The following is a 14,984-nucleotide window of genomic DNA, read 5'->3' as shown; positions in this document are numbered from 1 at the left end:
TGTGCTTCACAACTGATAATCTGCTGGTCCTCTTTTTGTCCGCGGACCATAGTTTTCCGACTGTTTACAGTCAGTGTCGGTCGAACCGAAGGGTGCGTTCGTTTTAACTACAAATACTCACCAGCAGGAGCGGAGTGTAGTGCTGATTCTATGGGTAGTCCACAGTTTTCTCAGAGTTTATCAAATCTAATTGATTAATTGTTAAACTATACGTTTAAATACGCAATCAAAACCCAGTCGATTGGTTATTCGTTACATTATCCAATCATTATATCTTTAACCCAACATGAGCAGCGCGGTCCCGTGTACAGAACCGACCGACATATCCCGGAAACTACAAGTCAGCTGCCAGGAAGCGGAGGGTGTTTATCCCTGAATTAGCCGGATCGCTAACACTGTTAGCTGTCTCAGGGTTGTTGTTGTTTTATGAAACAGCGGAGCGGCTGTTCTCTGGAAACCACAACATCCGAGACGGTCTGAAAATGAAGAGCGTGTTCGTCGCCGAGGTTTTCTCGTTGGCTTGTTTTGTGCTGTTGTGTCGAGTGACAGCTAAGGTAAGGCTAATGCTAGCTAGGGAAGCTAGCATTACACAGGGCGAACATGGGGTCAGTAAACTGAACTATCTCCCTCAAAGATGAGCTATCTCTCGACCCTTGAGAGATAAACGGTATCAATACCCAAGTTCAAATAAGGGACTAAGATGACCGAGAAAAATGTCCCGGGAAAAGTTTTGCTGACGGCGCGAAATGTCAGCTTTATGTCGAGTTGCGTTAAAAACCAAGCGTTGAGTCAGAACGTATTCAATGAAGCAACCGAGATGTTTGAGAAATGTCCCACAGGATTGTGTTGATTTCAGCTCGGTGTACCCAATGAGCTGTGTATAATGTAAAGTATGTAGCCAAGATATCACTGATGGATCGACATTTCTTCATCGGTGCAATGTGACACCAGGTGGCATGGATTTGATAGAAATGCAACAACAACGAGACAAACAGATGGAAACTGTGTCGCAATGTGGTTTACTTATCAAAACAACGTTTAAGTACTGTGTTTGAAGTATTCAAATCCTCTACAAAATAAGAAAACTAGCAGTAGTGTGTAGTAATGTAGTGTAGAATACTCTGTTACAAGTTAATGCCTCCATCTACCTCAGCTAAAGTACAAAAGTAAAAGTACTCATTATGCAGATTGGCCCATTTCAGAATAGTGTGTATTATTAACCAATGATGCATTTTTTTATGACTCATTAGTGTCTTCTTTTATTATACAGCTCATGATCTTTACTTATATTAATACATCATCATTTATTTTGTTGATTATCTGATTCCACAACAGCTAATGATAAAAGTATTTATCAGCCATTTCATTAATAGCACGTTTTAAAACATGGAGTCAAAGTGTTTGATATGATTGGAAATAAGAGAATAGAGAAGGAAATGGAGGAAAATCCAATCAAATGTGGACGAGCAAAAACTCATTGGCCATATTAAACAATCATGTGTGTTGTGTATGTGAGAGTGTTACCTGTGAAATGTGTAAAAAGAACCAAACAAACAATCTGTCTGTTACAGAATTCCGAAGACATCCGCTGTAAATGCATCTGCCCGCCGTACAGAGATATCGAGGGGCAAATCTACAAACAAAATGTTTCCCTCAAAGACTGGTATGTTCATGATCAGATGTTCATTTCCTGTGTAATACTAAGGTAGCTTGCTAATGTTTTTCTTGCATTCCAGTAACTGTCTCCACGTAGTCGAGCCCATGCCTGTGGATGGGAAAGATGTGGAGGCGTACTGTTTACGCTGTGAGTGTAAATATGAAGAGAGGAGCTCAGGAACCATTAAGGTGAGTTGACATCAAAGTGTGTTCGTCAGCGTGTGGGCGGTAGTTGATTCTTTCTTTTCATTTGTTTTCACACTTGTCTGAATAATAGTTCAATCCCCATAGAAGTGGATCAGATGACTACTCGTCAATCAATTCACTGTGTTTTCTATGTTTTGGATCATGAACATGTCAAAGGAAACAATACTAATCAGTAATCGCTGTGTCCTTTTAGTTTACCATCATAATGTACCTCTCCATTTTGGGACTGCTGCTGCTCTACATGGTCTACCTGACTCTCCTGGAGCCCATCTTGAAGAGACGCCTGTTTGGACACTCGCAGCTTATCCAAAACGATGATGAGGTTGGGGTACGTGTTCCTCGAAACATTGCAGCAGTGCGACTGAGAAAGTACTTTTTTTTCTTTTATGCTGATAATGGCTCTGCCCCACCCTTACTACATAGAAAACAAGTTACACTGAACTCACATTAATTTTTTTTTGTGCGCCAACAACCTCCGTTTGCATAAAATGTCACGTAGGATTCACGCCTTTTGGGTAAGATTTGATAAGGATATGTGTCCTGGCAATAATTTTCAAACCATTGAGTGAGCAGAAATTTGATAGGTGGACTTGTGCTGTGCCATAAATACATCAAATCCTTATTTTAAATTAGAAATCATCCTGCAAATGACTTTCGTTTATTTTGGCAGCTTTTCAGTTACATTGTTAACTCAGTTCCCTTTATATGAGGAGTGTTACAGCAGCTAGTTCAACATCTACTGGAAACACAGGGAGGGATGTATAGTTTAAAAAAACGCTTTCTCACTCCATAGCATATTTTTATGTTCTTTGAGGAGGATCCCTGGAGAGTCCAGTAACCGCAATCCACAGGCAAAAGACTGTAGCAGGGAAATCCGTGCTTCAGCTTGAACCATTTTCTGTTCACAAAACACCGTATTCTCTGTGAGGTTTGTTCTGGAAACCTGGTTATTGTAGGAACATGGCTATGACAAAGACCTGAGAGAGAGGAGAGGGAGAGTATGGCCGTGGCAGTAGTGGTGAGGGACGAGATCTCTACTTCGCTTAGCGCTCTGTTTTCACTGGCAGAGTTCAGGCAAGAGGAAGCGTTTCATGAGAGGTTTCTCTTAAAAAAAAAAAAAAAAGCCTGTATAAAATGTGACTATGCAGAAATCAACACCAGAAGTTTCACAGTGGTTGGCATCATAGTGTTTTAGTAAATAAGCTGTTGTCACTTGGGTTCCTGTTTATGGCAAAAACAGAATTATGGCATCATCCAATTTACCTTAAAGTGTTAACTATTTGTAGTACAGCATTTGCTCCTGTGCTGTAACTGGGACCGAAACAGAAAGAAAGAAAGCTAAAGGCGGAAGCGCTGCTGCTACATTAATTACTGAGGAAATGCTGGTTGCTTTGATACAGAGAAGCTGCCCAACTGATAATTCTCCCACAACAAAAAACTGCTAAGAGAAAAAAAAATCCACTTTCCTGCTGTCTGTGGCCGTGATCATCCCAATCCTTTATAATTCTGACCATTATTTATCATGTGGTTTCTGTGATCTCTGAACTTTATTTATAAAGCACATTAAGAAACAAAGCACTTTTTATTTCATTCAGTTATGCCTCATTTCACTCTCATCTTTGAACTCAGGTTTTGATAAGGAATAACAATGAATGGGGAAAAAAGATGATATCTGTGGTTCTGCTGCATCAGATTTGATCCCTTTTAAACCGTCTATTGTGTTAAAGGAAATCCAATGCTAGATCAATGGAGCTTAATGGTGATCATTACACCATTGTAGAACTCCTCCGCCTGTTGGATCTTGTTCAGATTGACCTGAGCTTTTCAGCTCATCACATTTTTTTCTTCCTTTCTGTGTTTTCAGGACCAGCAGCCTTTTGCCAATGCTCACAATGTGCTTTCTCGCTCACACTCTCGACCCAACATGCTGAACAAAGTGGAGCACGCCCAGCAGCGCTGGAGGAGGCAGGTCCAGGAACAGCGGAAGTCTGTGTTCGACCGCCATGTTGTTCTGAGTTAAAACTGCCGCGTGAACAAGAGTTACTGATGAAGGAGAAGAAGAAAACAAAACAAACAAAAAAACACTGTGACAGAGCCCTCGATTCATATCACTTTCCTTCTCTCATTTGTGGTTTGTATGTCATCGTGTGATGCTTCCTTAGGTGAACATTGTGAAGAAATCCCCGGCAGATGTATAATCAAAGCTGGGAACTCTTATTTAGTCTGCAGGCAGCACAAGAGATTTTTTTTTTCTTCTTTTGCACAATTTTGAATGAAGTCTTATATATAGCATTTCCAAAAGCAGAACTTACTCTCTGGCTGCGGTCTAGTTTGCAGAAGTGCCAAGTCACCAGAATATTTGCGTTGAAAAATTTGATGGCCAAGGCGAAGAAACGGGAGATAAAAGCAAATCTTTCAAGTATTTTATAACATTCTCTAACTCTTTCTGACCACGTCAGATGGCGTCCCGTCAGTCCAAAGCTGACTCTCAATTTCACAAGCCAAACTGGCTTTAAGAGTAAAACATCCAGATGTCTGTTGGTACCACTCATCACGGCCGGATAACTGCCCGCTTTGGCTGCCCTAATGAAATGTTAGCACGTAGCCGGTGGGTGTTTTCCACCCAAAAACTTGTTTAACTTGGAACTACTGCTTTCACCCCAGGAGAAGGTAACTAGTGTAAAATACAAATCCTCCAGCCTTCTCTGAACATGCATGTTTCATAATAAATCTTTTCTAAATTGGTTTTCAATCCTTTATTCCAACCATCATGTCTGATAACGTGGTGTGAAATCCATCATTTAATGCATTTACATCTAATTTGATGTCTGAAAGTAGCCTCACTCAACATTGTTGCAGAAATCGATGCAATTTCTTGGTGATGTCATAGTGAACGTAGCTGTTCTATTGATCCTCATTGAAGACCCTATTGATCAATGCCCTCTTCAACTGTATAGTCTTTATTTTGTTGTTGTCACTTCTTTGTGCTCGGTCTAACACCAGTTCAGGCTGTTGTCTTACAGGCAGCGTTGATGTGGCGGAGGTGGTGTTTGATTCGGAGGTGGTGTTTGATTCGGAGGTGGTGTTTGTCCGTGCTCAAAGAAGTTTTAATTTTTGTGAATAGTTGGGCTGTGTACATGGGCAGAGTGGACGAAGAACCAGGGTTGGGGGACCTTTTGAAAGTGTTCTTTAACTAATATTGTACATGTGATGATACCTTTGACTTTCAAATAAATTTATGTAATATTTGTGATTCATGCGTTTGCACTTCATGCCTGCTGCAGGCCGAAGCAGCGACTTTTCTTTCAGGTGGAAGGAAAAAAGCGCCCTCACCAGTTTGTGTGACTTGTATTGCGCTGATGCTTTTGTGGCTCAGTAAATTTTCTTCTGTTGGCATCAGTTTTCTGATTCACATCAATTTGACACTGGGAAGTAAAAATACAATACGAGTGCCTATAAAGACTGCAGCATGTCCACTGATACATTTGTGTAAAAGTACCTTCAACGACTCCAGCTACTACAGTCATGACCTGCTACTAATTTCCAGCCCATTCAGACAGAAATTCCCCAGTTACTTTTATGAACTCAAAAACATCTGGAAACCGCTGGGAGGAGGCCAGTTAAAGGCGTCATTGAAACTTGCTGAACTAAACTGTGACTAGTTAATTAGCAGACTGTCTGATACTGTCTGCAAGTATCTTTGATAACGCAGAACTACCATCTAAGTGATTTTCATTCGGCTGCGTCATCGTTTCCTGTGCAATCCCCCTTTTCCCCCTCTCTCCTCTCCTCTCTCTCTCTGCATGCAGTTTTACGGAGGAGACAGTTTTTCCGCAAGAAAAAAAAAGGGGCAGTTTTCAGTTTGCACAGACAGAGAGCGACACGGACTCTGTTCAACAATGGATCTCTGACCCAACACTGCGGCAACAAAGAACCACAGGTAGGAGCTTTTCAGCACATTCCATGATCAATATGTAGATTTTTTTTAAAAAAAACAAAAAAACTTTTAGACAACTTTAAGGATTTGCAGCATCTTTAGTTCGTTGTGCTCATAAGAAAAGAAAAAAAAATCTTTTGTGTTTCATAGTCTGCTGTGTCGTTGACATGATTCACATGTCTGAGCTTGAAGTTATTCACAGACACGGACTCTGGTGGACGCAGGGGAACTGTTTAATCCACTGTTTGATGATTAGGTGAGAGTGGTTCTTCTCAGCCTCAGTGCTGCATTTGCAGAGGTCGGCCTACAGGGGGCGCCTCAGCCTATGAATTTGATGGCTCTGTACCAAACGATCAACGCCCAGAGCCCAAGAGCTCCAGGTGACGTTCAGTTACCTTTCAATGTCAAACTGACACCCACACACACACACTAGACCATTACAGTAAATTGACCTTCAAGGTTTCTTGTAATCAGACTGTTTTGGCTGCTCGGTGGTGAAAATCTAAAAAGATAAAGAAAGGACTTGCGTTAAAGATTGTTCCCTGCTGCTCGACAATGTGTGTTGTGCAACTGTGGCTGAACGTAACATGGTGTTACTTGTTTCTGAGTGAACAATAAATCATTTCAGTTCAAATTATCCTCTGACTAATAAGAGGAGGACCATGTTGGTTACAAATGATTGTCGATCAAAACTAATCAAGTCATTATTCTATCACTTTATTGTCCTGATAAGTGTGTATTTTTCTAAATCATTAAGTAAATATGGTACTCCTGGTTATAAAAAGTTGTTTTGAAAGTCAAAACAGGTTTTAAATGTGCCTGGGCCTGTCGTCTTTAAAAAAAATAAAAAAAATACAAAAGACTAATCAAATCATTTATATTCCAGGTTGTTCTGTGTGGACAACAACAGAAAAACCACAGTGACATTAAACTGAGAATAAATTATGCATTCATATGAATTCATTTTAAGAAAAACTTTTAGCTACTTGCAGCTTATGGTGAAGTGGTGGTCTTTACCACACAAGCTGTGTCCTTCCTGTCAGTGCTGTCAGGCTGGATCTGGAACCTTTGACCAGGAACGTCAACTGACTCCACTTAAATCCTGGATTTTGTTCCAGGTATATCTCTCTCATGTGTTTATTACAATGAAATATATATATAGTTTTATTAAAGATGTAGCCAGTGATTGTGCAGGGACTTTGACTTCCTGCCCTTCTCTTCTCAAACGGGTTCAATATTTGCACACGTCCCTCGACCCCTCATACCTCTGACGTGAAAGAAAAGGTCTGACGTCAATCTTTGGAGTGTAGATGGCGAAAGCCGCACAGAGCCGAGGAATAATCCCCATGAATCACCGGGGATTTGGGATTCACAGTGGATCCTTAACAAACACACACAGGTTTTAGTGATTTTACGTGAGATACTCAACATTAATCCCCTGGTGTCTGTGGCTTCAGCAGGTGAACGGTCATGAGAGTGCAGAGGAAAATCAAAGGTTTCCAGCATCAGATCTCTGCTGGTCAATCCTGTAACTTTTGAAATGATGTAAAACAAGTTTCTTTTTAAAGATTAACATGAGCGCATGTGAGTCTCCACACGGAGCAGATGAATGTTATGTTTTGATTTTAACTTTGTTTGATGCTCTGATGTCAGGCATGCAGAGGATGTGGCTTTTAATGAGAAACCCAGATGGCGCCGTGATCAATGGAACAATGAATTCCACGAGTTAGAGCTTAGGTTACGTTCTGGTAAAACATCCCACAAAACGAGAGAAGTCGGTGCCTCTGTCTTTTGTCCTCGGACGGTGAGGATTTTAAGTGTTTTCAGGAAGGACAGTCTTTACGAGACCTTGAAGGGTTCTGAGTTTGTCTCGGAGAAAAGCCGCACAGTGGCAGAGCTGTGGGCTTCCTGCTGTCCTGATGTTACAAAGTGTGATAACGGATGTCTGTGTTTTGTGACTTCCTCTGTTCCCTAGTCTGTGGGGTGATAAGACTCCCCGAGGGACCGCGAGCAGTGGGTTTTATTGACGGCTGGTGCTTTTACATTTGGTGTAAAGATGTAACGTGTGGGTGCATAGATAACTGTGAATGCAGAAAAAGGTTGTTCTCTATCATGAAGGTTTTCACAGGTTTGTTTGATACAAGTGGAAAATTGTTGGATCTTTTGCATTGAAATCCGCTGTTTACATAGTTTGGTGCTGAGCTTGACTGTTCACTTTTGACCTTGGAAACCGCAGCTCTACTTCTTGTCACATGCAAAGTTCAGATCATTTTTTGTTTTTGTTGATCTCTGGTGGTTTTGATCAGCTAGATTGATTGACAGCCACTGGAGGATAGCTAGAAAGTTATTATTTTGTCTTTTGAGGCACTACTTGTATTTAACAGCGAACAGGTAAATAATTATGGATACTGATAACTCGACAATTATTATAGAAGTTCACAATTTATTGGGTTTACTCATCTTGTCTGGTTTTTCTGTTGGTGTTTGTACACAGTCTGAAATGGATAACACCCTTTATTATTTGGTGTTCATGATCCAGAACCACAGCACAGAGAGAGTTGAGTGGTTTATTATATTTAATTATGCTTATTACATTTTGGGTGGACATTTACATTTTTGTTTAGTTCAGCACTAAAGCAATGACACTGTTTAACAAAACAACGACCAAAAAAACCTCTAGGGATACGTAACAGCGGAATGACACTGTGCACCTTTACTTAATCACTGTACTTAAAGAGTAACTTAACACCGCACTGTTTCACGTTGACTACACCCAGTGTCAGCGTTGGGCGTAGTTGGTGGTTGGGTGTTTGTGCTGTGCTGCACCTGTAACCGCAGGTGATGTCATGGAGTACACCTGAACATCACTGCAGCAATGATAGAAGTTACAGTAAACCACTGGAGGTCAGCAACAACAAAATGCTCAGGGAGTCTCAGCTCAAGAGTAAGTTATGTTTGGATGTGTTTATACCTCAGTTGAATATTAAAATTAAAAGTTACTTATGTATGTTACTATATGGTCAATTGTTTCATATTTTCCACTTTTCTAGTCTTATCTACGTCTTAAAGTGACATACACACACACACACACACACACACAAACACACACACACACACACACACACACACACACACACACACACACACACACACATACACACACAAGTGGCATGTGGAGTGGACAAGGTGGGAATCAAACACCTGAACCCTTCTATCTGTCAGCTGTAGTTACTTACTGTACATAAAGATATTAAAGTAAAACATTACCATTATTACTGAATCTTACAGGCTGAAAATAACAAACAAAAATATAAAGATTAAACTACCATCAAGTGCTGTGTACTTGTAATTGCGTCAGTAAAAATAATCCACCAATACATTACAGTAATTCTTATGCATAAATCGACTAGTGTGTGTGTACTTTTACTTATATAAGTTGTATTATCAGTGGTCAGATCTAAATATTAAAGTAGTATTGTAGTAAGTAAGTAAGTATTATACTTAAGCACAATTACAAAATATTTGTTGTTCCCCTTTTGTCCTCTATGTCACACTCCTCCTCTGCTACACTACAGGTGGAAATATTGCTTTTGTTAATCTTACTGCATTGATATTCTATCTACAGTTGCTAGTTAATTTGTCTAATTTAGATGTTACATGCTGTGTTTCGCATCAGTAAACAGGGGGGGGAAAGTACAATATGTCCCCCTGGAAAGTATGTGAATTAGGAGTATATCGCATGTTGTACTTGAGTAAAAGTACTTAGTAACAGTCCATCACCGCAGCTTGGTCACACACACACACACACACACACACAGACACACACACACACACACACACACACACACACACACACACACTGATCTGTGACAGATGAAAGACATCTTTGTGTTGGTGAAATGTATTCCTGTTGAATATTCATCCTCACTCCTCAGCCCGGACGTGACAATGAACAAGGGGAGAGAGGCTGAATGCCTGGCTGAGGAGGGCCAGGGGGCAAATCCTGAGGAAAAGTCGAGGGAGGGGGGGTGCAAACAACCCATCTCCATGGCAACAAGTCCTGCCTTCCACTCAGCAGCAGTCTGTGAAAGGGGAGGCAGGAGCTTTGTGTGTGTGTGTGTGTGTGTGTGTGTGTGTGTGTGTATGTGTGTGTGTGTGTGTGTGTGTGTCGGCTTTCCTTGGACAGACATGAGTCGGAGTTTATTGAGAAGGGCAGGTATCCGGCAAAAGCAGCCAACGTTTTTCAAGGCATAGACGAAGCGGGATTTGCGCGTCTCCAAGGGATTATAATCTCAAAATGTCAGCGGCCATGGATGCGGAGAGGAACTCGGAGGTAAACGCCGCCTGCTTTTTTGAACCGAACCGTTATCGACGAGCCGTAGCGGCAAGGTCACACTTTGAGTCAGCGGTGCGAACCGCCGACAACAGGGTTCCGAAACTGAGAAAAAACTTTTAAAAGTTTCGCATAGGTGATGTTACGAATGTCCAAGGTGCGTTTGAATGCGTCCTAATCTCCACGTGACCATATTTGGTCATCGACATGTTAAACGATGAAGTGCAGCAAGCAGAGCCGTGTGTGTGTGTGTGTGTGTGTGTGTGTTTGAATGAAGAACAGTAAGTGTGTGGATAGTAATTAGACGAAGTCATTATCTCGTAAACGGACAAAAAGTCCAACCAGCGGACAATTAGCCAGACGACTTGACTGAACAAAACATGGGTGGATCTATATATTTTTCATTTTAATACAGATTTTATGCAAGTTATGTACATGTGCAGTATTGATACATGCTGTAGGTGCTGTATAAACGTACAATGTAGGCGGCCACATATGTAAATGGTGGAGGACCTTTTAAGAATCCTTTACTTTAAGTAAAAGTACTAATAGCACACTGTAAAATACTTCACTGCAGGTAAATGTCCTGCATTGCAACAGTAACTTGTGTTATCAGGAAAAATGTAATTTTCAGAATTTAGTGACCCCTTCATAATGCTTGATTCCAAACCTCTAAAGTAGTCAAAGTAGATTATGATTATTTTAAAGGATTTAGAGAATAGCCAGCAAATCCTCACGTTCGAGAAGCAGGAACCATAAAAATAAAATGTTTACATGTGCGTGGTTCATGATGTCATTTGTCTTGTTTACAAGATGAATGACATCAGCCACGAACAAAGTAGTTGGTGACTAATCATTATTTAGATACTATTGTTGAATCTCAAACAAAATGTCATTTCGTAAAGTTGTTATTATATTTTTTTTATCTTAAATTTATATTTTATATTTCATTTTAAACCAAAAAGTAGATGTAAATGAATATGGCAAAAAGGGTTAGGGGCCGTTGTTACTGCAGATGCAGATGCAAGACGTATATATATATATATATATATATATATATATATATATATATATATATATATATATATATATATATATATATATATATATATTTTAGATTTTCTCAACATTTGTGTTTCTGTTATTATGTCACACGATTGTCTTCGGCTCCGTAGCTTTTGATGCAGATCTAGATCCATATGGATGCTTTCAAATGAATTATTAAAGTTGTTACTATTGTTAGAGTAATAAGACTTTCACACCTCCTCTTGCTGAGGACTTTGTTGGAAGATGTTTGTCTATCATCTATCATTTATATGTGTTCAGAACAGATTACATCTGAAATCCTTATGATCTTATCTTATCCAGTTTAATGCAAACTCCAGGGCCGTGCCTGGTTTCCTTCAGCTCTCTTTTTTTTCTTCCTTAAAACGTTCTATTGTGCAGATCAAACAATGACGCTCCAATCTCACTGGACGAGTCTTTCAACACGAAGCTTTTGAGGAAGTTCTTCTCTGTTCTCAGTTGAGTAGGAATAAGTCGCTCATATCCCCATCCACTTTTAAGGCGAACATTGTTTGCTCAACCTCCCAGTGAAAGTTCTTTTTGTCTTTCATGGTGTTATCTGTCCATCCATGATTTACTCAAGATTGCTCCTGGCACTTACACATGGCAGAGTGAAGGTCTGGTACTGTTGGCCACAGAGCTGTTCCGAAGGAACTCTTGTGTTAGACATTTTGCTGAAGGGAACCTCAGACAAAGTTTTTTTTCCGGCTACTTCTATTCTACACTAATACCTTTTAGTTTTAAAACACACCAGTTTTACTCCGGAGTTTGCGCGGCCCTAAAATTGAGACTTTTTGAAAACGCCGCTGTCCTGGTTGTTTGAAAAATGCGGGTTGGGTTTTAGTTTGTACAGGCAGAAATGGAGACTTTTTGAAAACAATTTTTCACAGACACCCACGTATACTTCCTGATTGGGTTTTAACAGTCACGACTCGACTACCTGTGGTGAATGGAAAGTGCTGTCAACCCTTACCTTCGGTAACAACAACAGTAAAAGCAGAAAAAAACAACAATCTGCCTCCTGTTTATGCTGGCGTGCACATGACCCCTGCGTGGGAATGGTCATGGGATATGCATTTTCAGGTGTGCAATTATGGACGGAGATTTTTTCTGATATGCCGCTAAAACGCTCTTCTATTTTTCGTTTTAAAAGGAAAATGTATAGATGTGTAGATGTGGCCTTAGATTAAGTGGGAGGACTTATGTAACGGATGTTTTTAGCAGACTTCCCATGGATCTCATCCAGATTACAAGACCATCTCCCTTTACCTCAAAGCTTTACTAAGATATCGGCCTCTGAGAGAATACTTCCTTTAGTACCAAGAAAAACTGCTTCCACATTTCATTGCCTCTCATGGATGTGTTTGAGGTGATGCGCAAGTACATATTCACTGGAACCATAGAATAATGTGATATTCTGTAGATATGTTTTTTTTAATGCATATAGACATGGGCTTTTTGGATATGATGCCCGGCTGTAATCTGTGGCGGTAATGTAGCATGTTTCGGTTTACTTTTAGTTTCTCATTTACTGATTACATACCTGTTCTTGTGATTCAGAGCAGCACTCTTAGGTGAGCAGCACAACATTTTACAGACTGGTTGTGAGGATCTTTCAGTGTTAATGAAATGAATGGAGCAAAGTTACAGTCAAGCAAGCGCGGTTCGTTGGAGCTACGCAGTTACCTTGGCTTGCAGATTCCATCCAAGTGGCAACCCCCATTTTGTCAGTCATAGGTTACGGTCTTGATGACCTCACGCGATATATCAGGAATACCTGGAGGGAATTTCATTGCATCTGGCAATGTCCTCTTGGACCTCAGAATGAACTGATAAGACTTTGGTGGTCAAAGATCAAAGTTCACTGTGACAAAACACATCTTTGGCCAAGTCAAGAATTAATAAGCTATAATACCTTTAATTGAATTCCTCCAAAATCTTCACTGCATATATTGATCAAGTCTGGACAGACGTGGAGGTTACCTACAACTGTTTGGCTTAAGCATACAACTGAGGAAGTTGTAAAAGTGTATGTATCATAGTCTAAGATCTATATTTTCATGCACTCTGTCTTCAGAATATATACAGTTACACATAACAGTTGCTTATAAAAAAATTCCAGTCTTTCAGTCTTTCTTAAAATGTTTAACCTGCTCGCAGTTGATAAGCTTTGACAAATGACTGTTGAGAAAGTGAGGAAAAAACACAGGTGAGGTACAATCTTTGTCTTTGTTGACTTAGTTAAACTCTGACTTTGAGACAAAGACAAATATTAATATAACTCATGTACTAGGTCCTTGGAGAAGACTGTTGTGTACGAGGTTAGCTCTGTGACACAAATTTGAGCCCCCCTGCTGCAGCTCAGATGGATATGAGCCTGTTTTCCACACGTCTGCCTCTGCAGCTGTGCATGCTCATATCTAGGTTACACAGAAGGATTTCTCCTCTTATCCGCACAGAGAAAATAGGCCATGATTGCTGAAGTGGCTGAAAAGTTTCCAAGAACTAGATCCACCTGGCCAAGTGAGCTATATATTGTGGGAGCATGGTGAACCATGTGGGGCTAATTATATAGGTATGGCTATGTGCTGCCAGGAGCATCAACCTTGGTGGTTTTCTTTTACATACAGACACACAGAGCCTCAAATGTGTACATACAGTATATTCAGAATACTCTAGTCTGTCTATTTCAGATGGGATATTATGCTTTATCAACCTGTTTGGCGTACAGTACCAGGATGTATGCACAGTTCATGTGTGTTGTGAACGTTTTTGTGTGAACCGTATTATCCTGGGCGGAGAATGAAGAGCTGAATTCCCCATTTACCAGGGTATTTATGCAATTCAAGTCCCACATTGCTCCACTGACGTGATCCGACTCCACCAGCTCAAGTCTCTTTTTGTCCGTTGGGGACAAAACTAGTCTTTCTGCCGATATTGAAACAATGGAATGGATCAGTGTGTGGGCTCGTGCCTGCCAGTGAGTTGAGACGTGTGGAAAGAGTTGAGAATTTGCAGACATTTTCGCTCCCTCCTTTCTCCGTTGCCTCTTGGCTGCCTGTAAACTCTGCGGTGGTCTTAAGAACCTTGAAGCCAGGTTGCTGATCAGCAGAAACAGAGGCCCAGGTCGGCCAGCAAATCTGAGTATCAAGAGACAGAAGGAGACACTATTAGCATCTGTTTGTTGAAGATGTCGTGTCCGCTACTGCTTTTTTCAGGGTTAACAAAGATGTAAGTACACCCAGCCACAGGTTGATAACCGTTTGTCCATCATGACGTCACTAGATTGTTACATACAGCATGTGCTGTGCTGCCACAGACTGAATATCAAGTGCCAGGTGCTGAGAGAGCACATATTTCTGTGTAGTCTTTGTTGAATGAGAAAGAGACTCTCAGCATTGGCTCCAGGTGTCTCTGCCCCTCTCCTGTGTTTTCTTTCACCCAGTGAAAACATTCTTTAATATTTTAAATTCAGCCGCAGTCTGATGGATAGGGCAAGTATTAGTGCATTCCTGAATGTAGTAGAGAGAAAGCAGAGTATCAGATGATCTGTCATCTGTGACAGGGCCAAGGACGTGTGGAATCTATTCTGAAAGATATTTTACCTAATTGAGTCGCACACACACACACTCACACACACACACACACACACACACACACAAACACACACACAAACACACACAGAGCTGATAAAAGACTTACTTTTTAACTACGACCCTCTCAAGGTTGTATTGAACACAAAGGGCTCTTTCATTCCGGCCCAAATAGTCTAATGGAGACAGTGTT

At 40.6% G+C, this 14,984-nt stretch overlaps 2 protein-coding genes across 4 annotated transcripts in view; both read left to right on the top strand.

Annotated features, from left to right (window-relative positions):
- Window positions 1-298: 298 nt before the first annotated feature.
- On the top strand, window positions 299-5,116 carry tmem9b (TMEM9 domain family, member B). Its single transcript, XM_035629274.2, has 5 exons — window positions 299-554; window positions 1,572-1,663; window positions 1,737-1,845; window positions 2,057-2,191; window positions 3,728-5,116. The coding sequence occupies exons 1-5, from the start codon at window positions 483-485 to the stop codon at window positions 3,881-3,883; spliced, it is 564 nt and encodes a 187-aa protein (XP_035485167.1). The 5' UTR covers window positions 299-482; the 3' UTR covers window positions 3,884-5,116.
- Window positions 5,117-5,669: 553 nt separating this feature from the next.
- dennd2b (DENN domain containing 2B) overlaps window positions 5,670-14,984 on the top strand; it is a 42,653-nt gene continuing 33,338 nt past the window's right edge. The window contains exon 1 of one of the 3 annotated variants that reach the window (XM_035629485.1): window positions 5,670-5,803. The gene's annotated coding sequence lies outside the window, so the exon portion shown is untranslated. Of the gene's footprint in view, window positions 5,804-9,888; window positions 10,134-14,984 lie in introns of those variants that run through there. The other 2 variants (XM_035629486.2, XM_035629484.2) reach the window with 2 other exon arrangements.

This window comes from Scophthalmus maximus, chromosome 4 (genome assembly GCF_022379125.1).
Source record: "Scophthalmus maximus strain ysfricsl-2021 chromosome 4, ASM2237912v1, whole genome shotgun sequence".
NCBI classification, from domain to species: Eukaryota; Metazoa; Chordata; class Actinopteri; order Pleuronectiformes; family Scophthalmidae; genus Scophthalmus; species Scophthalmus maximus.
Note: the sequence above shows the minus strand (reverse complement) of the source record. Positions and strands in the feature narration are given on the sequence as shown.

Coding starts and splice junctions, on each gene's coding strand:
- tmem9b (XM_035629274.2), top strand. CDS start 483: ATGAAGAGCGTGTTCGTCGCCGAGGTTTTCTCGTTGGCTTGTTTTGTG. Junction 555..1,571: donor TGTGTCGAGTGACAGCTAAG/GTAAGGCTAATG, acceptor TGTCTGTTACAG/AATTCCGAAGACATCCGCTG. Junction 2,192..3,727: donor AAAACGATGATGAGGTTGGG/GTACGTGTTCCT, acceptor CTGTGTTTTCAG/GACCAGCAGCCTTTTGCCAA.